This window comes from Solanum lycopersicum, chromosome 1 (assembly GCF_036512215.1).
Source record: "Solanum lycopersicum chromosome 1, SLM_r2.1".
Classification (NCBI taxonomy): domain Eukaryota; kingdom Viridiplantae; phylum Streptophyta; class Magnoliopsida; order Solanales; family Solanaceae; genus Solanum; species Solanum lycopersicum.
This window is the reverse complement of record NC_090800.1, coordinates 75,362,679-75,388,452: the sequence shown is the minus strand read 5'-3', so window position 1 is coordinate 75,388,452 and position 25,774 is coordinate 75,362,679. Positions and strand designations below refer to the sequence as shown.

General features: G+C 31.4%; 2 protein-coding genes and 1 long non-coding RNA gene across 3 annotated transcripts; all 3 read left to right on the top strand.

Annotated features, from left to right (window-relative positions):
• Positions 1–71: 71 nt before the first annotated feature.
• LOC101257299 (uncharacterized) lies at positions 72–954 on the top strand. Its single transcript, XM_004229392.5, has one exon. It carries the CDS (start codon positions 193–195, stop codon positions 643–645), a length of 453 nt encoding a protein of 150 aa, XP_004229440.1. The 5' UTR covers positions 72–192; the 3' UTR covers positions 646–954.
• A 2,178-nt stretch (positions 955–3,132) lies between these two features.
• LOC101055522 (Hop-interacting protein THI037) lies at positions 3,133–14,183 on the top strand. The gene is made up of 3 exons (NM_001279030.1): positions 3,133–3,596; positions 13,381–13,888; positions 14,064–14,183. The coding sequence occupies exons 1-3, from the start codon at positions 3,133–3,135 to the stop codon at positions 14,181–14,183; spliced, it is 1,092 nt and encodes a 363-aa protein (NP_001265959.1).
• On the top strand, positions 6,637–7,036 carry LOC112941455 (uncharacterized). The gene is made up of 2 exons (XR_003246731.2): positions 6,637–6,774; positions 6,868–7,036. It is a non-coding gene; the product is annotated as an uncharacterized lncRNA (long non-coding RNA).
• Positions 14,184–25,774: the final 11,591 nt, after the last annotated feature.

The following is a 25,774-nucleotide window of genomic DNA, read 5'->3' as shown; positions in this document are numbered from 1 at the left end:
AAAACCAAAGAGTTACTACATTTTCAATGGCCCACAAATCCAAGAATATCAGAATCAATTAGTAGGCAAAGTTTGGAATAAATAGCAATTGGCTGAAAGTTACAGTAAATATATGATGACTATTTGCTTTCTCTAGACCCTTTAAAAAGCTAGCCAGCCTTGGTGACCAAAAAAAGACTCATAAATAATGAAATGGAGAGTGGTGGTAATTTTAGCCTTGTGTCTTTAGTGAAATGCTTCAATGGGTGCAAAGATCAAGCTCAAGTCTCTAGCTTTGGGACAAGGATTTGGAATTTTAGTGATAAATCAATTGAATTGCAAATAAGGGTTGGTTCAATCTTGAAGAAAGTTCATACATTGAAGCCAGGATCATCAAAGAGGTTAAATTCCAAGAAAATTTACAAGGCTTATATGCCTAGTAATAATTATTATAAAGGTGGAGTTAAGAGTTTACTTTATTATTATGATGAATCTTGCCACCCTTATATTTGGATTAATGATACTGGTTGTGATTTTTCAAGAATGGTGAAACAACAATACATAAGTCTTGAAGATTTGAGGGATTGTTCTGAGCTAAGGATATTTAGAGATCATCAAAGAGGTTGCATTTCTGTTAGGAAGAAACCAAGAACAGAACTTTGTTGATTTGGTGCGTTACCCTCGAATGGGCCCTGGTGAAAAACAAAAAAAAGTGTTCTTTCTTTTTCTTATTGCTTACTTATTTTTCATGATTAAAGAGTTGTGATTTGAATGCTTTTTAAGTGCTTTGGTTGATCTATGTATATTTACTAAAAACTAAGACATGTTAGATTGTCAAGTGATTTGTATTTATTTTTTGGCCTAAAATTTGTTGTTTGTATTTGTAATTGTTGATTAGCATATATATAGAATGGATTACTTGACATGTAATTGTTTTATAGTCTAGTAATACCAATGTTTATCTTTTGATTTGTATGATCTCTTTTATTTCCCTTCTTTATTTAATGTTTTCTCCTTTCTAGATGGTGTATTCTTATTATATCGTGTTTCATTTTTAACAACTTAATATTAACATATTATAGAAATGGAATTTTTTTTTTCTTTCGAAAAGGTGAACTCTAGTTGTGCAAATTATTATCCTAATGTTTATTTTATATTGATTGAATCGAATTTTAATAGATTGAGTCATAGTGAAATATACAAACAATCCTCTTTGATTTCAATTTTCATTTTGATACTCCATTTTAAGTACACTCCTTCATTTGAACACTTCACCCTTTTAAAGCAAAATTTTGACTTGTTATTTGGGTGAGTACCTTAATAGGTACACGAATAAAGATATAATTTTTATTTGAATGATAATATTATTGTAGGTTTTAAAGATAATGAATTATCGGTCGAAGACTACATCACTTCCAAAGTTGAAATATTGGAGTTGATTGTTGGTTTTCATTTTTATAGTGCAAATGACGAGCGCAAATCACTTATAATTTAAGTGTTTCGCTAGTTAACAAAAATATATTGTAAAAATCATCTTCATAAGGAATGATTCAAATAATATTTGTAAAAACAACTTAGCACTTAGTATTCAAATGATTAACTTTAATTGTTTGTGATCACAAACTATTATTATCGACTAAAAATTGTAGTGAATACAATAAATAATGAACATCAAACAATAATCACTATATGGATGAGAGGTAAGGGTAAATGAGTAGACATATGCAAGATTTTACTTATGCGCTTTTATTATTTCTATCATTCTCTTTAAAATTTTATTAATTCGTAAAATTCTTTAATAATAATTATCTTAAAATTTAATAAATATAAACCTCTTTCGATTATCTATTCAGACTCACCAAACCAAACTAATGAAATCCCAAAAATCTTAGAAACTATGGATACAAATGGATCTTCACATGATTTCTCGTGAATATCACAAATACCAAATCACAATTAATAGTTTTGTAGCCTTTTTCAACTACTCAAAAAAAAAAAATTCACTCTGAGCTAAATCAGATTTATATACAAATATTTTATAGTTCATACCCACTTTCAATTAAAATATTAAAAAATATCTACACATTTAATCAAATTACTATCCATAAGTTAAAAAAATAAATAAGAATTAAATCTAAGAACATCAATAAATACATTATATTTGTTGTGAAAATTGTATGCCAAATTGTTCCATAATAGCGTTAAAAATAAGGACAAGGAAGAAAAGAAAAATCTAGAATTCATTACAATCAATTTTCAATCTCTATTGTCAATGAAAAAGATGATTAAATTAGTGAAAATTTAATTCCAATCTTTAGTCCTTTTATCCTGTGTTTTCGAAGATACATTTTTTTTGAAGTACTTATATCATGTATATATAATTTTAGACCAAAACAATTTTAAAAAATTGAATTAAAAACTTGTACGATTATATCTGACACGTCACAACTTTTTTGACTCCAAAACTGTTTTAAAATTTTAAAAATTAATTTTACATTTAAAAAGTCACGTCATAAGCATTAAGCTAAATATAATGATTGAACCACAATCAAAATGGCAAATAAAGCAAATATATAGCTAAACAATGAGGATGGATTATAAATCATTACGAAAAATCGAATGAATATTTAAGCTATTTATTTAATCAAACAGTCCAAAATCAAATTTTGAGTATTTTATTTTATAAAATAAAAATAAGCAAATTTTATAGGTGAAGTGAATGAAATAAATCGAAATTTAAAACATTAAGATGATAATTATCCTTATTTTATTTATAATAATATTAAATCATTATAAACATTAAACACATGTCTATCCCTCAATTTATTAATTTTGAATATGATTTTTTAAAATTCACTTTTAATATATGTATATATCGAAGCAATTTCAAAATGCATTTGATGTCTTTTTCCATAAAAAAGAAACTCTTATCAACCAAACTTTGACAAATTGGAGTATTAGAATAATCTTACCTAAAAAAAAAAGTTTTTAAAAAAAAAAAAAAAAAACAAGAGAGAGAAAAGGACAGAAGGAAGGTCACTGTTTTTCCCCCAAGAGAGAGAGAGAGAGAGGCATTTGTCACTCTAAAGTCCCAACAGTCCAAACAGAGCTGAGCTGCGGTGGTGTGGCGGAGGACGGTGGAGAAAAATTGTGATGGGCGTTTCACAGAGCAACAACAGAAGAAGAAATCATAGCTGGAATGCTTATTATTCCTACCCTTCTTCTTCTTCTTCTTCTTCTTCTTCTTACTCTTACTACTCCTCTGACCCTCCTTACCACCCCCACCCTCCACCCCCTTTCCCTTTTCCACCTCATCTCCTCCCACCCCCACCTTCTTATTCCTACCCCTCTACCTGCCACTGCACTAATCCTGTAGTGGGTAGGTCTGTTTTTACTCCATATCAGAACAATGATTGGTCTGCTTCTTACCTACCTCCTCCTCCTCATCATCAGGTAGTGGGGATGGTGACCCCATCACCTTATGTTGAGACCCAACAAGCTAAGAAAGTTAAGAGTGGTGTTAATGTTCATAAAGATTCGTTAAAGCTTGAGATTGATGAGCAAAACCCAGATCATTATTTGGTTTCTTTTGTCTTTGATGCTCTCTTTGATGGAAAGTAAGTCTTCTTTCCCTTTCTTTGCTTAATTTATTGAATTGTAGATGTTTTGGAATTGTGGTTGTTTGAAAAATGGTGTTAATTAGGAACCTAGTTCAGCTGATTGATTTGGGTACTGAATACTGATAATGAAAAATGAGATGTGGTAGCTTAATTTGAATTCGTTCGAGATGAACTAAATACTAAGAATGAAAGATGAGATCTTTGTTTCTTTTTGTAGTTTTCTAGTTAAGCAAGTTAGAGCACCTCACTTTAGCCATCTTGTTGTGTACCAATGTGTGAGTTGTCGGATCTTCTTCTCTTGGAGGTCTTTACTTCTAGCTGATAGTCTATGTTTTCCAAGAAGATACTCTTATCTTAAGTTTAGAGTTAACAGATTATCCAACTGGTGAAGAAAGATTTTCTTGCTAGTTATGCTGCTTAATGGATGTTGCTTGGATCTTTGCTCTTTCTCTGTGACCTTACTTTAGCGAAAAAAAAAGTTATATCTGCAGATTCATCAGGGTACTTTTGAATTGGTGAAGTCTAGGGGCCAATGATTACTGGTTTAAGAAGTTATATTATTGTTCATTGCTTTACCTTCTCAAAGAAAAAAGATGTTATACTATTATTCTTTTTTCGCATTATTGTTATCAGGTTACATTCCTTAATGAACATCATACTTGATAACTAGCTCCCATAGCTTCAGTAAGATACTGCTCCGGTGTTTCCTGTTGCTATCATATATAGAGTTTCTTGACTAAAGAGATTTTGAAGTAAGAGATACATATAAGCAATATTGACTAGTAGAGATTAAATTTAATGTTTATAGGTACACATATGTTATGTCCTGTGTTTTCTTGGAGTTCTTTTAAGTTGATTAGGGATTAATCTAGTTTTCAGGGAATCCCGGTTTGTCTTAAAAGACAATTAAGTGGTTGGAACAAAATGGACCCAAATGCAACAGAATGGATGTAACCGATTTATATAGTTGACCCCTACTTGAGGGTGTGGTGTAATAGTTGTTACTGAAGTAATGTCAAGTGCACAAAATGACTCCTCTCTTGCACCTTCAGTTATCCTTTTGAAAACATCTTTAACTACTTGATGCCACATCTGTGATTGGAAGATCATCTGAGCTTGTCTGTGTCAGTGTTTTGTTTTCTGTTATTACTTTTGATGCGCAAACAATAACTTCTATTACTTAGCTTGCCAAACATTAGAATTCTGATGGATTTGTACAAAACGTCAGCCAAAATTACACTGCTTCTATGTCTTGTAAATCAGCTTGGCTTGCACTATACTTGTGTCATTGCTCTGTTTTATTATGTAGTTTTTTATGGGAATTGGCTATCCTTCTTTCTATGTTTAGCAATTATAGGACTGATCCAAGAACGAATAAGGGGTAGAATCATTACAAGAGCAATAGTATAGAAACTAGTGTCTGATTTTCAGCTCAAGTAAAAGACCCCATTGGGTTTGGGTCTGAAGTCTGAACAGACAACAACTCGCATGAAATAGATGCAGGAAGATATAAATCTCAAAAATGATGAGCTGTACTCGCTGCTGTATAGTTTCAAGTTTGATAGCTGTATGTAAGTTTTGTTTTATCGACTTGTGTCACAATGGGTTGAAGTGCTCCACTTTGGCCTCTAAATTAATTAATCCTTATACCAACGATTTTGGTCAAAATTTACAGATCCACACGTGCTTAGCTCACATGAGCTATGCTATACTCATTACAGATCAAGAGAGATTGTTGATTGGGAGCATAGGTTTGTAATCAAAAAGGAAAAAAGTAAAAGAAAATGGAAGGTAAGAAATTATAGAGGCATTCTTTTTCTAAAATTACAGAGGCATTTTTTTCCTGAAATTTTGAGAATCTAATTGCTCTATTTTGAAGCCTACCATTGATAGTCAAAACACATAAAACTATGTTCTCTAGATGGAAAAGTGTCCTTAAATAGTCAATAGAGATAGTAACAGAACTCATAGTGAGTTGCGATTCTCATGTATGGGCCCTAAATATATTAGCCACATTTCCCTTGTAAACCCGTCTTCTATTATGCTGTATTGTTATTAAGCTATTTTCTTTAGTTCTTACTCCTTATTTTGTTTTCTTGACTTGAAGCATTATATATTCGTAACTATGTCTCTTAAGTGCCAAAAGTGAAGTGACATCCACATTTGTGCAACATTACTAAAAGTGGATAGATCATTGAGTAGTTTTCATAGCACAATTTTGCACTTTTATTAATGATGAAGTCTTTGTCATTTGGTTCTCCTCCAGATGTGCCATCTATGGGATATGACATGTTGCTTGATATAGTGGCAAAACGTATCCAATAAGATTATGCTCTGTTAAGAGGATTCTAGCCTAGTATCTTTCTGGTCCCTGCTGTCACCAAGGAATAAGTTAAATAATCTTGATATATGTGAAGGCTAGAAAATGATTAGCAGACTCCATTTTCATGGATGTAAATTTCCCCTCTTTTTTTCTTTTTTCAGTTACCATTAAAAAAAATAACTTTTTTTCTTGTGTGTAGTTATGGTTAGACCGGCCACACCAAAATCCAAACCTCTACCTATAAAGTCCAACAATAGCTCTTCCCTTGGGGATGATTGTCTCAAATAGCCCCTTTTGAGGCCACTGGCCAGTGTTTATATTTTGTCCCGGTTTTAAAAATCTTTGAATAATCCATGCATTACACAATCAGAAGCATGTGAACTACTGCTTTCAGACAACTTTAGATTATGTGAATTCAACCCCAGAGACAATTTTAGACAGTGGTGTAATGTTTGCACATACACTTTGAATTTTTGTCTATAGGTAGTTTAGTTTCTTCTACAACTTTAGGCCATCACCGAAAGTTCTCAGTGAACTTCTAAAATTAATTTTTGAGATGTAATTAGAGGGACAAGGGTAATGTGTGATCTTAGATTCTTATAGGGATCAATCTTATTATTCATCCAAAAAGATATTGGCCTTGATTACTCGTTTTTGTTATAAAGCTTTAGGAAGAATTTACCAGTTACAAAAGAAATTTTTTTTTTATGAAGGCTGGGAAAAGGCATAAATTTAGTTTGGTTGCAAAAGGTTCCTTATCAGAATATAAGGGTCTAAAGCTTTGAGATTACTTGAGAGAAAATGATCCCAGGCACGAAACAAGGTGATTTTCTAAAATCCAACTGACATCATGTAAGCTCATTAATTTTTCTTCAATCTCTTCTGATTGATTAAAAGCATGGTATGCGATTTCATTAACAAGTTTTAAAAAATTCTACTTAACAGCCGGGATAAATCTTTTGAAGTCACAGAGGACTTCTCTGGGGCTGAAATCTGGTTTGACTTGGTGGAGAGAAAGAGGAATTTCATGCAATTGTCATTAGCAACAAAAGGGAATAAGTAAGAAGGTGTTGATGTGGCTTTCTGATTTTATGCACCTGTCATCAGCAACAAAGTGGAATAAGTATGATATCTGGAAATTAAATGACCATTTATGATACTATTTTTTATCTCAAAAGTACAACAGTTGTGGCAGAGGCATTAGTGTAGTAGTAGTTCAAGGGGTGAGGAGATCAGTTATTGGTCCTGAACTGTCCCTGAACAAAGGATGGGGAGATATAGCAGGAAAAGTTGATAACTTCATGCTCAAAGGTGCAGTAAACCCAGTCGTCAGACAACTGTAGAATCAGAACATCTCTTATGCTGATATAGCCAGGCAGAGTAAATGGCAGGCAAAGAAGGGAAATTTCATTGTCAAATAGCAGAGTGAATGAATCTGTTGTACTTCTGTAATCATGGGAAATGACTTGATAAGCAGATGTCTAGTAAGGGGGTTTTTCAGCGATGCTGGAAGGTCTCACTCAGTCAGAACAGTGAAGATAGTAGCGGCTAAATGGAAATTAGCTAATGAACTGTAGTTTTGTTTAAATTTCCTAATGAGGAAATGGCCGAACAAGTAATGCTAGGTGTGACTAGAGATGGAAACAAGAACCCCCCTTAAGCTGAAATGGTGGTTGCCCGATTGCTTGTGCTCAGGAGAAAGCAATCACTGTTTGCTTGTGGATCATGGCTGTCAGTCTACCTCTACATCTTTGGTCAAAGGAGGTTATGAAGGAGATAGAGGAGAAATGTGGTGGATGGATTGTCACAGAGGACACTCTTTAAAAAACACTCCTACAATTGGCAAGAATCGAAGTCAAAGGGTCATGGGAAAAGAGCCCAAATTTTGTAGAAGTGGACAATGATGGTTTGATTTTCAGCTTCCCAATCTGGTTCGAATGTTTGCCGATGGTGAATGAAGGTCTGAAGAATAACGAAGAAGACAGCTGTCAAGCCTATGGCTATGCTTTGTGTGAAGTCCCCTCCAGAGCCTGATATTATAGAGGGTAGGGTGGCTCGGTGTGTAGGCCCACCATTTTTAAAATTTTTGAACACCTAGATTTACCTTTGGGGTGTGTAGGTGAACTGAATAATATTGGACTCAATCAGGGGTTTAAACCAAACTTTGGACTCGGTTCACAGGCTCAATTCTTTCTTAAAGAAGTGAGAGGTTGAGCCTGGTTACGATTTAAGTAAAAATTTCCAAATGACTTCAGTCTCTTAACCAAGGTGGATTATATACATGAAAATATTGAAGCTAACAACTTATATGATACACGAAGCTGTGACTCGCTACGTGGGTAGAGTCAGTAGTAGATACTCAAGTCTAGTAAATTCTTGCAAATTACAGATGCTTCAAATATTAGACGGAGACGGTGAAGAGGATAGTGATGAAGAGATGTATGAGGGGGAACGGGTTTGGATAATCATGACGACAATGGTTTGTGTGGAGCAATCACGCCAATTTTCAGTAGAGGGTATTCAATCTTTGGATATTCAGATTCAGCTAGCTGAGTTTCATGGGTAGAAATGGGAGGTGTGGTTGTTCCTGTAACTGGACAAGAAGAGGGAGGAGAAGCGAAAGGAAGCCAGTAATCTACTCCCTCTACCCTGAAACCGGATGACCAGAATGAAGGGAAGAATCTATCGTTTGGAGATTTATTTATAAAAGCTTGAGTAAAACAAAGATGAAAACATGCAATCCCTTCAGCAGTATGGTGGACCGTTTGGAAGGAAAAGAATGTGAGGATTTTTGTAAGCAAATCAGAATCTGTAGTTAGTACCAAGTACAGATGTTTATCCCCTTTTTTGGTGTAACTTGGCAATTGCAAATGATATAGAAGCCGTGATATATTTTTTGAGCTCATTACAGTTACACAATATGTCATGGAGCTACCCCCTGTATACTCCCCACAGCACCTTCTGGTTACTGGACCTTTAATACAATACCTTTTAAACTATCACTTTTTAAAGATGGTGGTTTGATAAACAGGGGAAGAAACAATTGGAATAATTCCCAGTGAAGATTCACATTATATCATGGAAAGTATGGGGCTTGAGTGATATTGCAAAGAGGAGGGTGATTAAATTTTTAATACGAGAGAAGGGCAGATATATATTGTACAGATGGAAGGGAATTATAGTGTGATTGTCAAACAACTGTGCAATAATAGATTGACCGACTATATGTGACTTTGTAGGCAAATGGGAGACTTGGAGGTATCTTAGTAACATGGGATAAAAGGATGTGGAGGGGAGAGATAATGAACACTGGTGTTCATTCCATTACCTGTAAATTCACTTCGGTCAGCAAGAATTTCAGCTGCTTCCTATCTGGGGTTCACACTCTAAACTGCACAAGGGAGAGACATGGTAGCTAGTTTCTACAAGATGGGCTTGTGCGGTCTCTGGAGATTTTAACACTACCAAGTTTGTGATTGAAAGAAGAAACAACAGTGTGTATGAAGGAATTATCTGACATAATTGAGGACTTAATACTCATTGATTCTCCACTATTATGAGGCATTTTATACTTGGGATAGGGGAAGCAATCATGAATGCCTTTCAAGAATTGATAGATTTCTTTTTTTTTTGTTGGGTGGATGAATTGTTCAATATTATTAAGCAATCCTTACTCCTTAGGATTTTATCTAACCATTGTCCTATTTCTTTTAAGTCTGGAGTCTGCGATTTTCTAAATCATATTTCAAATTTGAAAATTGATGGATGGATGCTGAAGGGTTTAAGAAAAAGGCGGAAGACTAGTGGAATTCTTTTGTGATCCAAGAAATGCCAGATTATATTGTCTTGCAAACTTAAATTGCTGAAGACTAAGCTAAAGGAATGGAATGCTTCTAATAGTGTGAATCTAAAGAAGAATAAGAGTAATTTACTTAACTAGACTTCATTGGTGGTTCTTTTGTGTAGGAACAAAGACCACTCAGTGAAGATGAACTGTGGAAAAAGCTAGCTTACACATGGAGAATCAAGTTCTTGGGGACTTTTCTGGGTTTCATGAAGAGGAAATTTTAAACTGGAGCAATGGTAGGAATGAGGTTTTCAATGTTAAATCAACTTATCTTCTGTTGGGAAAATGATAATCCCACAGGATGATATCCACACTAAATAGAAAGATAGTAACGAGACCAAATATTATAATGGGGTAAAGATGATACCTGAATATACAAGACAATAACACTAATGACTACTCGGTAGTGTCAAAAGATGACTATTTTATATGAACTACACTCTTTAATTTATTACAACTCAGAATAATATTACTTCCACTAGTTTCTCATAAATTAAGTAATAGTTTGTGGATTACTCTCTTTGTTTGGTGTGTTTTCAAATGTTCAATTACTACTCTATCTATAGAGTTATTGAAACTCTAGATTTACATCATTAGTGACACAAATGTGGCAACCAATTTCCACAAAGTTTGGCTGGAAAACTCCACTAAAATTTGACTACCAACTCCCACAAATGTAGCTGCCAACTTTCACGTTTGTGGTTGCCAACTTTCACAAAATTTGGTTATTTTCCTCAAGTGTGGCTGCCAAAGTTGTTGTCACACTTTGATCCCATAAAATCTCTCCCTTAATTCAAAAGAAGCTAGGGAGATTTTACAAAATTCTCTTCAAGGTATTAATAAAGTAAAGAAGATAAAATTTAAAACTCTTAAGGGCTGATTTTGAAGTTTTAAAAATGAAAGAATTCAAATCTATACGGATTTCTGTTAAAGATTGATGACTGATGACTGTTGTGAATCAACTAAGAAGGTATGGGAAAGAAGTTGATAATGTGCATATGGTAGAAAAGATCCTTTGCTCTTTAACACCTAAATTTTGTTATGTGGTGTGCTATTGAGGAGTCTATAGATTTAGACATAATGACGGTAGATCAACTGGAAGATAATTTACAAGTCGTCAAAGAAAAGATGAGGAGAAAAGAAGAGCCACTAGAGAAACTTCTTAAAATTCAGGCATGCTTTTAAAGAATTTGAAGGTAAAAGAAGTTACAGAGGAAATGGACAATGGCGAGGCCGTGGAGGTTGTGGAAGAGGAAGAATCGAAAAAGTTCTAATAACAAATTCAACAATCCATTGTTACTCTCTCAACTTGTGAAGCTGAATACGTGGCAGCAACATCATGTATTTGTCATGTTATTTGTCTGAGAAGATTGCTAAAGGAGCTTAACTTGCCATATATTGAAGCCACAATGATTTGTGTTGATAGCAAAGCTGTGCAAGCTCTTGCAAAGAATCCAATGTATCATGACCGAAGCAAGCACATAGACACTAGGTATCACTTCATAAGAGAATGCATTGCCAAATGAGGTCGAGCTCAAGTATGTAAAATCTCACGATCAAGGTATAGATATCTTTACAAAGCCTCTCAAGTTTGAAGATTTTCAGATATTGAGATCAAGCCTTGAAGTAAAAAAGAAAAACAAAATTGAGAGATTTGTGGGATCGAAGTGTCGCAGCCACACTTGTGGAAATTAACAACCAAATTTTGTGAAAGTTGACAGCCACAAATGTGAGAGTTGACAATCACATTTGTTGAAGTTGGTAGTTAAATTTTGGTGGAATGTGACAGTCAAACTTTGTGAAATTTGGTTGTCACATTTGTGTCACTAATGATGTAATCTAGAGGTTCAATAACTGTATAAATAGAGTAGTACCTGAATATTTGAAACACACCAAATAGAGAGATTAATCCACAAGCTATTAATTAGCTTGTGAGAAAATAGTATGGGAGTAATATTATTCTGAGTTGTAAGAAATGAAAGAGTGTTGTTTGTTAGAATAGGAATAAGAATAGTAACTACTTGGTAAAAAAATTGTATTGTAGTGTCTATAAATAGTGTTTTGTGTAATAATATAGGTACAACAAAATTCAATAATATTCTTCTCTTATGTTTCTCATGGTATTGGAACCAGCCCTATCCCAATTTGTTATTCACCGATGGTGGGCCACATTTATAAGTGTTCACGGTCCAGTTGATGTTTGGGCTTGCTAGGAGTGTTAAGAAGTCCTACATTGGCATAGGGATGGGATTTTTCTCTCCTTGTATGGATTTGGACAAACCTCCATTCATGAGCTAGCTTTTGAGGTGTAAGTTAGGCCCAACATTTAATTTCACATATCTTTTTCGATGACTACTTTCTCATATTTAATTTGTGTAGCACCCTGCTATCCTTTCGGTGACTATTTTTTCATATTTAATTTGTGTATCACTATGCCATATTTCCGGCAACTACTTTTTCATATTTAATTTGTGTAGAATCGTGATATCCTTCCAGTGACTACTCTTTTTTGCAGATCTGATTTTAGTAGCACCTTGCATTTCTCCGGACTACTTGTCATATTTAATTTGCGTAGTTCTGTGGATTTTTTCCGAATTACTTTATCATATTTGAGTTGCGTAGTTCCGTAGATTTAGGCTAATCCCCTCACCCGTATCTATACATGGATCCATATACCCGAATCTTAAAAATTAGGTCATGAAGGATCCGACTTTTAGATCCGCACTCGTATCGGACACCCGCACCCGAGTCCGAGCAACTTAGATTGAACCTTTCTGAAAGAAAATTCGTGTTGCATGTGATTGCCAACAATGCCCTGTCTTACCATTATGTTCAAAAGAAGAGAAGTTTGTGTGGCGAAGGTCAAATAACGATAGGAACGTGGGGCAGAAAAAGAGAGGGAAGAAAATTATCGAATAAAACACAACCTTTTGGAGTTGCCATGTCCTTATTTGTGACACTGATACTATTCATATGGAAATTACTAAATAGTACCCTGAAACATAATTTGGCCATGCTCTTCTGTGCAAGTTGTCTAGTACATTTCAGATTTTCAGGGAATCTCTTTATGTACCTATTTTTTGTGATCATGTAAGAATGATTCATTAGTGAGATAGACTTATTTGAGAAGTATCTTAAAATCTATCCGTCCCATACTTTATAATTTGGTTGAGATATTACTCAGGTGATAGTGAGCAACTGCTTGAACCTCAAATGAGTCAATGTAGTGTCACTTCATTTGTTGATCTTGATTTTTATAGATTCAGTGTTGGAACTGAAAACCTCAAAAAAGTTTTAGCTGAATACTTATTTGAGAAAGAAAAGCTTGGAGCCTCAAAAGAAACAATGTAAAGTCACTTAACCTGTTTATTTCATTTTTATAAAGGTAATCTGGTTCATATTAATTGATTTAAGTATGTGGGTGTTCAGTGGGAATTATGTGCTCCAAATTGGCAGGAGTACCAGACTACCAGTAGATATTACTTGTCTAATAACTTACAGATTGTATCTTATTGCTTTATTTATTTTGATAAGTAAATCTTATTGCTGAATCCCTTATCTAGTTTAGATCATGAAATGACTTCTCTTCTTTTTTCCTTTCTGTTGTACAGCATCACAGTGTTTTATTTTGTCAAGGAAGAGCCTCATTGCAGATTTGTTCCAATATACCCCCATGTCCATGTACCTATAACAGTTCCTTTCCAGAGAGGACTTGGACAGAAATTTCGTCAGCCTTTTGGGGCAGGCATTGACTTGAGTTTCTTTGAAATGGACGATCTCTCCGAACTATCATCAGAAGACAGTGTGTTTCCCCTTGTAATAACTGCTACAACCTGCCTTCCATCTGTTTTAACAGAGGATCATATTAGTGATACTCAACCTAAAACGTCCCTCCATATGCAAATTAGTCAAGCTGTATTGGAGAAGGATCATGAAGGGACTTTCAAAGTGAGAATAATCAGGCAGATTTTATGGGTTGATAATGTTCGCTATGAGCTGCATGAGATATATGGAATTGGAAACTCTGGCCCAGATTATGAGAACAATGGCTCAGGCAAGGAGTGTGTAATATGCATGACGGAACCCAAAGATACTGCAGTTCTTCCATGCCGCCATATGGTAAGAACCACTAATGCAGCCATGCTTTTTTGATAAGCACTGACTAATGAGTTGTCTTCCACTGCACGAGTTGCATTTTACATCTGATCGTCTCTCCAGTGCTCTGATGGTTTCTGTTTTTACCCATTAACATTTTGGCTGCTTAATTTATTCATAACTTTTTCCTGTTCTCCAGTGCATGTGCAGTGGATGTGCAAACACATTGAGACTTCAGTCAAACCGATGCCCAATTTGTCGACAACCATTTGAAGAACTCTTAGAGATAAGGATTAATAATGGTGATATCGATGAGTGAGCATTTTCTTGCAGAAACAAAGTAGCAATCTCAATCTCATCATACATGTCTTCTGTTTTCATTTCGTAAATGTTTGTCCCTATATATTTGTAGATCTTCATATGGCCAATCGACCACTTTTTTTTGGCCAACTATTTTTTCGTTTACTCGTGTTATATTGCAGTGTAAATATAAACCTAGTCCAAAATGGTCCAGATGAGTTTGTTTCACTGCACTGGAATAGTGCATGAACACATTTATGTATGTTTGATCTCTGACTAAAGCTTTTAATATTATTGCTACCTTTCCTAATGTCCTATATTTGAATCCATTGCTTGCAGATTCAGTTATGTGGTAAACCTTTTAGGCCTTTTTTCCTTGGTCAAGATCACAAAAGATGGCTATTCAAAATCAAGAAAATCACAAGAATAACTTTGAACATTCTGGATCTGGACAGATTTTTTTCACTTTTTTTTCTTTCTCTTAAAAACAGCCAAAAAGGGTGGTCTGTGGGAGAATATTTGGCATTGAAGTTAGCAGTAAGCAAGACAAACTTGAGCAGCATCCCCAAAAGGTCTGAAAGTGAGAAGAAGATAAACAGTAACATTTATAGCTTTTTTGTATGTTAGTTACAAACTTTGTACATATGCACTGCCTTTTCTCTTTGGGGACCATACATAGTTTTTTGAGTCTTGAACGTTACACTTCTCTGCTTGCTTGATTCAGTGTTTTGAGTCTTGAAGATGACACTTCTACATCATTCATTGTGTTTTCATTTATCTTCTTTCTCCCCCCATTTTTCTCTTTCATACATCATATCTTACATTTTGAAGATCAAGTTGGAGAAATCTCAAGAGCATTTTGTCGGTTGTTTCAATCATTTCTTCCATTCCCCATTTCTTTATCACACTATTCTCAATTTATTTGACTTAGAGTAGTTTCAAAAAAAATTACCTATTTCTTTTTTAAAGTAACTATTTAATTTAAACTTTTCACGTGACATTTCAAGATCAGATGGATAAACCGGATAAGTAAATCGAAGTGGAGGCAGTATGATGGATCAAATCATCTACATTTCTACTTTCTTTTTGGGATTTAATGCACTTCATTATGCTGTTTGGTAGTGCCATGCACTCTATTTTGTTTTTTGGAGATATCACATCCATGAAAATCTATTTCACAATATGTTTGATTATCTTTCAACCTTTTGTTTCTTCTAAAAACCCTATATAAACCACCTCCCTTTTTTAATCTAATGTCATCTAATATATATATATATCTTTTAGCCAAATTAATAAAATAATAAAGGAACACCAAAACCTACTTAAGATATAAAAAAGAAATCGTGGGTCAAATTTATTCCAAAAATTTATAACCGTGGTTTTGCTCATATGAAGGAGTGAGAGTTTTTCTTTTGGGGTGGGGGGTTGTAGTGTTATTGTTGGTGTGTGTGTGAAAAGGTGGAATTTTTTTCAGTGACTAGTACAATTTTTTTTTTTGGTGGCAACTATATAGTGACATAGTGATAATTTCATCATATTCCTTTGACAAAATTCTATTGTCCTGAGTGATATACTGTACAATCCACAAATCTTACATCTTTGAGGATATCATGTCATTCATGATTTGGATCAGATATGGTGCAGTTACACCTCTTCGAGGATATGATTTTAAATAAAAAGATACGGAGGACATGAATTATGTTACAAGTAAAAAGGAGTGAGTCCATACTAGTAGGTTATAGTGTATGAACTTCTAGTAGTCATACTATTACTATTGCTTATTGTTCTTCGATCTATGTTATTATATATATGTTTGTTTAATTATAATATTATTTTTGCTACTACTATCTATTGTTTTATTACCGTTTATTGTTTTTTTATTACATTACATCTTTATCTAGATTGTTTTTATCTTTAGCACCGGATATATCTATGGAAAATAATCGCTCTTATCGTCTTCATAGTGTTAAATGATGGTTTCAAATGGATATAATGGCTAAAGAAGCTTAGTTTGAAAAAAGGTGCAACTCCCCACAAACTAAGTTATTTGGACAATTGTTCAACTTATCCCGAAAAGTCTTTGTGTGTGTAATCGATCGCTAGTTTTAAGCATGTAATTAACTTTTGGTAACAAATTCAAAATCCATCCATTTGATGTCTTCTCCCAATCATAGTATATACTCCTACTTATTTTATTATATATACAAGAAACACAAAAATAGATAGATGTAGATGAGTAGGGAGGTTAATAAAGAAAAATAATGTAATAGCAGTGACATCCAAAATGCCAACTATTTGAAAGTTGACAGATAACTGAAGGGATCACTTGAGCTACAGTGAGAATTGGACCAGCCCCCCACCTCTCCCTCTTTTCTTGTGCTACCAATTATTTTTCATCCTTACAGATTCCTTTTCTGCCTGCAAATAAAATTCATATTATCTGTTTTTGACTTTTAGCTTTAACATCTTTTATAGTTTTCTAAAATATTGTTGATGTTTCTGTGTGAACATTCTGGGGGGAGTTTCACTTACACAAGTCTTTACTAATCTTGGATCTATATACTCCTATATCAAGTAGGGACTCCCTCAAATTATATAACTTTATCACTTCTTTGGCTATTATTAGTTTTATATATACATCCTTTTTTATTGAATAATGTACTTCAATTCAAAATTTCCAATAAAGAAAAAAGGTAATGTAGATAGAAACCTATTATAATAATATGAGTACTTTCTATTATATTTTCGAAAATGTGTGTTATATGTGTGACATGTATAACAACTTTGTCTTTATTTTTATGAGATAGAGAGATTGTTTTTGATATACGCTCGACTAAACAGTCAACGAAACAGTGTTGTTATCTCTTCAAATGAGAAACAAAAAATAGGACTATTAATAGTTTGGATTGTTGAATAAAATTTGAATAGTAATTTATTTGGACATAAATGATTTATTAATATTTGATTCTCATTAAATCATTTTCTTTTCACTGCTGAGATTCCGACCCACACCCTAGACCAATAGGGAAAAAAAAATAAAGTTTAAGCATTTGATCAATCAAAATGAAATTTAATATTAACTTGACATTTTCTAGTTATGGAAGCAAATTAATTGAGATGATATCCCAGATAGTTATTTAATTAACGATAATTCTTTTAGAAAGTCATTCTACTTTGTTTGATAACCCATAATGGAGGTCTATCAAAAAAAATATTTAACGTTTTCACTCTTACAATATATTTTTGTTACTCGCACCTCACACTCCACTAACAAGAGTGGGAATGATTCACCTTTTAGTAAAGGTCTAGATTTCGAATCGTAAGTATAGAGTCGGCTAGACTTTAATTTATTAGAGATCAATTTATCCTAATGTGAGACTTTAATTTATTAGAGATCAAATTTAGTCTGACCTCAATACGGATACCCGATAAAAAGAAAAAAAAATACCCCCACCCCACCTCCCAATACACACACTTCCAACCCCCTTGGTTCACTTTCCTATTGCTCTGGGGTCCTTTTGCCTAGCTAGTCTTGAGTGTTGACTCTATCTAGGAGCATGCATAAGAAACCCTAATGCAAGTATATATAGGCATATTTTTTAAACAAGTAAAAATATTATGAATGTTCCTTAGAGCAGTAAAAGAAGATGCCACTTTGGTGATGGAATTTTATAGATTGTGAAAGGCCATGTGATGAGTATTGAATGTCTTGATAACAAAAGAATGTATAAACATGGGATGTGAGTATACATCTCTTGCATTAATATGTTACCCAATATATTCTCATCAATCACAATCTCTTTTGACCTATGTGGTGGTATTTCTTTAATCCTAACCAATGGCGATAACAATTTTTTGTCGCAATAAATATACATATTAACAAATAATATTAAATTTCTATCAACACTATTTAATTGTCATTAATCATTGTATTTAGAATCTAATATTTATACATATTTGACAAAAAAAAAATTTAACACATAATTAATGTACTAAAACTCTAATATATGTTTTGAAAACGTATTATTACAGCAACATTATTGCTGGCATACGAAGATGGTTAAATTACCAAAGGAAGAAGGTTGATTATTTTGTAGAAAGACATAACTTGAGAGGAAAAAAGTTCCAGAAAAGAATAATAATTATGTTCAATTTTAAGGAGGACTTCACTTTTTCCCTAATAAAATGCCTTTAACAAGAATGGCATGCAAGGTTTGATTAGCAAGAAAAGTGATAATTATGATATTTTGACATATAATTTGATACATTTTAATTACTCTTCCTTTAATTTGGTGTGTTTTAATTACGTGAAATCCGTGAAAAACGACCCTAGTGATTCCAATTGTGGTAATTTATGTATAGTACTACTTGAGAGGATTATTTTGTTTGAGATATATATTATTAATCATGAGTTTATATTATTAATTATGTGTTTAGATATATTTTATATTTATTATAAAATTATAATTATTTATAAATTTTAATTAAAAAAATTAATAGATCATATAATCGTTTATGCGTTTATTCACTTATATAATAAGGTTTTAGCTTATATATAGTCTTATAAGTATAAATTTATTTGTTCACTATCTAAGATGAAATCGGGCAAGCCATTAGTATGATTGTAGTACAAGATTAAATATAATTTAATTTGATATATTGAACGAAATCGAGTGGAGATAGTTATTAGACTGATGGACAAGAGCATATTCTCTAAACTGTTAAATATACTTATATTTTTTTATCATGATATAACTATTATGATATGTATATATTAATTATATTTTTTATTTATTAAAATGTAAGATCTTGAGATGGATCAATATGTCTGGTAGATTGGATGATAATAATGTATTATAAAAGTGAAATAATAAGTTAGTTGATGGAATCCATGTTTAGATATAGAGATTGACGGTATATGTCTTTTTGAAAAGCTTATAATTTTTTTGTTGTGTCAAACCTTGCAAATGAATTTATAAATTCGATATATGAAATAACTTAATTAATGCTCTAAAAAAATTATCATTAAATTAAATTTGTCAATAATTTAGTATATTAATTAATATTTGTAATCTTAGTATGAGAAATTGCATACGTATACGTATTTTTCTGTATTATTAATTGAAGCAGTCTCAATTGAAGGGTCTTAAATTATATTTTACTTGAAAAGGTTATAAAATTGGGTTATTGGTTTAATAATGTCTCTTCTGGATAATTAAGAAATTAATTGCAATCACTTAATCTCTTTTACTATATCATAATTGAGTATGAGCCAAAGTGAAAAGTTAGAAAGAAAGTAATTGTATTAAGAGTAACGTACAAGCAATATTCATGAGATAATTACTATTATATCTGTTCAAAAAGTTTGAAAATTGGAACTAATCATATAATTGAAATTTTGAGTCCAAGCTTGTGGTGATATTTTAATAAATATTCTTTTGGTTAATTAATTGTGGTGATTTTATTATACATATATATATAGTGTATAAAATAAGAAATTTTCTTTTTAAGTGCTTCACTATTGAACACAAGCTTCAATAAGGGAAAAAGAGACGAAAGTTCAAGAAAGTGTTTGTTGCTAACATATTAATTATAATAGTGCTATTGTATTTGTAGTGTTTGATAGAGTATTTATTATAACATTTTTTAAATTTTAAACTTGAGTAATTAAAGAGCAAAGATAAAAAATAATTCATTCACTCGAGGTCTAGTATCTAGATTATATTTATAATTGAAAAATGTTATAAATATGTTTCTATATTAAATTTAAATAACTATATAAAATGTATCAAGATTATTCAGTTCGATACGAATTTTTTTTAATTTTTTTATAAATTAAAAAAATTATTTTAATTGTTCAAAACTGTTATACACTTAAATAAAAATTCATAATTTTATTTAAAAAATGATATTAATCAATTTGATTCGATTTGCTTAAATTCAATCGAGTTTTTATATTTATTTGATTCCATTATAAATTATTACAGTTTAATTTACTTTCCATGAATGGGGAGGGAATCTCGAATGGCGTTAAAATAAATTGATTGTTATATTTTATAACTAAGAAGGACAAAATCACAATGGGGTCTCATCATTAGTTAGCCTTTTAAGAAGAATAAATTAAATACTTAATAGTAGTACTAGTATTTTTTTTTAATTATTTTATTTTTAAAAAATGTAATATCAAAAGGTTTTGTTCATCTCCATCTTATGGTACCTTAATTTAATTATGGGATTGGCTAGCTTTTTCAAATAATATGTCTTCCTAAAAGTGATAGGTGTAACTCTTATTTTAATAGGTGTAACTCATGATCAAAGAGAAAAGGGGTTTATTTTCTCTAATTTCCTAATGCAAATTATATATATATATATATATATATATATATATATATATATATATATAAGAACTTAATTTTAATTTCTTTTGCGAAATCCAATACTATTGTAATATTATGAGTGTGAAGAAACAATAATTATGAAGTATGTAAAGATAAAACATCAAAATAAGAAATTCAAATTGAGAGTTTACATCAATATGATTAATGAGATAAATTCATTAAAAAAAGGTGTGTGTTTTACATGTTAATAACTTAATATATTAATATAAGGGTTTTAATTTTATTTGTTTTTGAAAAGATTGTGAGGCCATTTTCATATTTTAATAGTCAAATACTCAAATTGATAGAATTTCGTAAGATCATAATTACTACTAAATAGAGATCTTAAAATTAGGGAGTGTACAGCAGCCTTATTTTCATATTTTGAAAGTGGATTAATTATTTTCGAAAGATTTCTTGACTTAAGTAACGCATCTAAGAGATAACAATACGATAATCAATAGTAACATAAATCGCAATACAAGGTATATCATGAACCTTTTACACCTTCTCACAAGGGCCTCTTCACGTATCCAAATTATTTCACCCTCGCTCCCCTCATCTTATTCACCACATATAAGTCACTCCTATCTTGTTCTAAATGTCATCATTCCTAATCTTATCTTTTCTAGTATATCCACACACACCTCTCAATATCCTCAGTTTTGCAATTGTCGTTAACTGAGTTCTTTGATGGCCAACACACCATTCTCTAAATACATAAATTATAATTTAACATAAAGTAATAAAAGAAAATGTTACTTTGTATTTAATTTTCGTCTTTACACTATATGTTATAAAAAAATTTGAAAAGTATATGATAATTTTTAATAGTTGGTCAAGGAGATTTGCTTTATATTGATCTCTTTGAATTTCATATCATGTTATGAAAAATTGAAAAGTATATAATAATTTTTAATAGTTGGTGAAGGGGATTTGCTTTATTATTGATCTCTTTGAGTTTCATATTTGAAATTGTGATCTAATCTATTTATTTTTAAAAATTATGTAACACATTTCGTATGTACATATAGGTATTATAGTGAATTTGAATCAAGTATTTGATCAACCAATTATATATCATTAATAATATAAGTTTGACCTTTATTTATTTATTTAGACTTGAGAGCATATTATAATGTGACAAAGACGCGGAAAATTAGTAATATACTTTGACTAAGGTCACAAGAGAAAGATTAAGTCTATGTGAATAATTTTTTTTTTTTTAAAAAAGGATAGGAACATCATACATGTGAGTAAATCTTGAATTATGTTTAAAGCATCATCAACTTGGTCTATGTATTATAATAAAATTAAACCACTTTTCATGCATACCCTAAATTATGCACAAAAGTTATAGAAAAACTGAAAAAGGAATAGACCTAATGATTACCGATCCAACAACAACAAGTGCATGCATTCAAAAGTAACAAAAGAAAATATTTATTTTTTTCACATATATAGTTAACAATGATGACTAAAATAATTCGTTTAGATCGTGTATAACTATTAAAATTGTGGTGTTACATCTAGCACAAAACATAGACTTATATATCTAGTTAATCTCTAAGCTGAATTTTCAGTTTATGAAGTGTCAAAATCAACATTCTTATATGAAAATGTCAAAAATATATAGTAAATGGAATTAAGATGATATAATTTATTATATGGAACTTGAGTTTAGTTCGATCCGAATAATCAGTTCAAGAGGAGGGAATTATAAAATACAAAGTCATATCAAGAATTTAATTAAGGAACTTATCCATCTCCGACATAGAATTTCACTCTTCATCCTCTCATACTAGATGTGTGAACAATCTGTACATTCAGGACTTTATTTAGATATCATGTTAAAAAGAATCTTGAATCTAATCAAACCTCAAAAACTAGATTAAGAAGAGAGAATTTGTATCCAAGCCATATTAAGAATTTAAATAATCAACCATCTCCGACATGGAATTTCATTGATCATGAATATCTTTAGTTACTCATTCTAACTTGATTTAATGTTACTTTCCCTTGCAATATTCGATCGACTATAATTTTCCATCATTACCCGACAAATCTAACATCAAAGTTTTTTAGTTTTTTTTCATTTTGAAATAATATTTCCCTCCAACTTTCGAAATGAAACACAAACACAATAATCTAGCTAATTATCAAATTAAAAAGTAGAATTCGTTTGGATTGACTTAAAAAAGTAAGTTTAAGTCAAAAAATAAAAAGTAGAGGGAGGTCTACTTTTGGTTTCTGACTTATCTTAAGACATTTTTAACTTATTATGAGTCATTTTTTACTGGTCAAACACTTTCTAACTTATTTTAAATTATTTCTTACATTTATCAAATACTTTCAGAAGTCAAAAATTAACTTAAAAATACATTTAATCAACATTTAAGTCAATTCAAACGGACTATCACTCTTTTGTCTATGCTGTGGCAGACAAAATGTGTTTACATAACTTGAAGTTCATGAAGAAAGAAATTATTTTGATATAAAATTAAGTATGTAAACAAACAAAAAAAGACACTACTTCATTAGAGAAAAAAAAAATCCTCTAAAAAAGGAGTTGTTATTTTAATGTTTTAAAATTGTTGTTTTCTTTTTCCTAGCATTTATTAGCTAGTGCGGAAGTGGTTTAGCAATTAAATATGGTTTGATTGTATGTATCATAAAGTACGAAGGGATCGGAATTAATTAGATTAATGAACAAATTCTGTGTTAGGTTGATGCAATTTTGTATTATTGGATGGATCGACTATAGTCAGATCTTGATAGTGACATAAGTTATTCTTACAGAGACATAACATATATAAATTATAGTCAATAAAAGAAGAAGTATAAGTTACATAAAAAGGGAAAATATTCAGTTGATTAGTTGTTTCTTTTTCTCCATTTTATATGTTAAAGTGGTTTTATATAGTGGACAAGGTCTATTAAATTATTTGCAAGAAGAATGAATATAGAGGAATTATATCCTACCCAAAATAAATAAAATAGAGGAATTATAGACGTCCCAAGGGGATATACATGATTTTGAGATGCTAAATAATGTATAGGCAATACCCTCTCCTCAAACAAATGTTGTGTCGACTTCTTGACATGACTTTTGTGAACATATATATATATATATATATATATATATATATATATATATATATATATATATGACATCTGGATCATTTTTCGTTTGTGAAAAAATCATGTCAGGTATAGTTGAGTTGAAAGTTTTCTTATCGATTAAGTTTTGATATAAGATTTTATTTGGGTCAACTTCAAACGACCATATCTCTCAGTATATAATAAAATAGATAGCACATGACCTACCAAATTAAAAGTCTACGAGTTCTATTTTTAGGGCCACCAAGTTTACCTCATTTCAAGTTGGAGTAAAATATTATGCCTGTTTTATTGAAGCTCTATCATGCCATCGATGTCTATGACTGACAGTACGAATAGTAGAATTTTACACGGGCCATTTTTTTTCTAGAAATTTCATGCACGTGTTCCAGGGTTATTTTAATCATTTTTCAAATTTTTTAACTCTATTCAAACTTATTTTTGAGTGTTTTAGCCGAGTATATCATTCAACTAGCTAGTTTTCCTCTCAAAATCATCAATATAAACATTCTAAGTATTTATAAATTCTCTTTAAACTTATCTAGGATTTCTCTTCTCCATCAAGAACCTAAAACCTTCAAAAGAAAATTCAAGAAACAAAGAGAAACTTTACATCCAAGGTTTTTCCAAGTTCTTCCACTCTGAAAACTTCATAAAACAATTTCCTCTCAAGATCAAGTCAAGATTCCAAGCTCAAAGATTTCCTCTAAGAAACTTAATGTTTTTCCTCAAGTTAAAGATAAATAAAGTATCCACTAGAGTTAAGTCTAGTAACTTCATAATCAGATATGTAATACTATTACTAGTGTTGGATTAGTTCGTCCTCACGTCCTACATCTAAATTTTGTCAGTAAAAATTAAATCAAATATTTTACAGAAAGATGTATGAAATTCTAAATTCGAATTGTATTCTTATTTCGAATTTTGACTTCCTAGTTATGAGATTATAGAATGTTCATGCCTTTATTTCGCATGAACCCTAGTTGATGATATTTTATCGAATGCCTTTGTGCATTTATTCTCATGGAATGATTTTAAAATTTTAAAATTAATTCAAAAGTATTTGAAAGATCTTTTGAGAAAAGTTTAAGGAAACACAAATGATTTTGGAAGTACTATTTTCACATTGAGAAAAAAAATTATTATTTTAAGAAGAGCATACATAGTTTTCAAAAGTATTTCAGCCAGATAAAGAGAAGTCCAATTACCCCTTAAAAAATTTTCACATTGAAAAAAGAGTACAATATTGAAAAAAAAAAGTATGAAGAATTTTCATAGTATTTCAAATATAGTATAATTTCAATTACGTATCTCTTAAATAGGCCTTTTGAGAATTATCTCAAGCTAGAGAGTACGTTTACATTAGCTTTTCGTTACATTTTGGAAGTAGCATTGTACACCAATTTAGGATAAGAGTTCAGACAACTTAAATTTCATAACCTACACCACCAGCATAGAGAGGATTGTATTGCACGACAGGCGACTCCTCACCTACCTCAAGAAGGATTTTTTAGTGGATCCACCAATTTTGTTGTTTTCTATATTCTAACAAGGTATAAAACAGCTCTGGCAATGTGGGCAAGACATTATATCATCATGAGGCTCATAATGATGGTAGTCGGTTAGAGAAACTCTTATATAATAAAGAAAGTAAAGTATAATGTATTTTTATTTATATATCTAAATTCAATATTTACTATTGTTGCATTTTGAAGTTAGCGTTTAAATGATATTTATCATGATTTATGCTATACTTGAGTTGAGTACTCTCAGTCTTTCAGTTCATTATTTACTATTGTTGTATTTTTACGAAGAGTTTAAATGATTTTTATCATGATTTACACTATTCTTCAGTTGAGCACTTTCATTAATTCAGTTCAGTATTTACTATTATTACATCCTTACAGTTTAGATGATTTTTTATCATGATTTAAATTACTCTTCAGTAGCCTTTCAGTTCAGTTATTTGCATTATTTAATTCAGTCCTACTACATACTCGTACATTCAATTTAGTGATGTCATTCAACTTGCATTGTCACGTCTCAAGACTACCCCATCGACGTAAACACGGGACCTAAGATCACGAGTGGCCCCAAGCTTACCCTGAGCTCA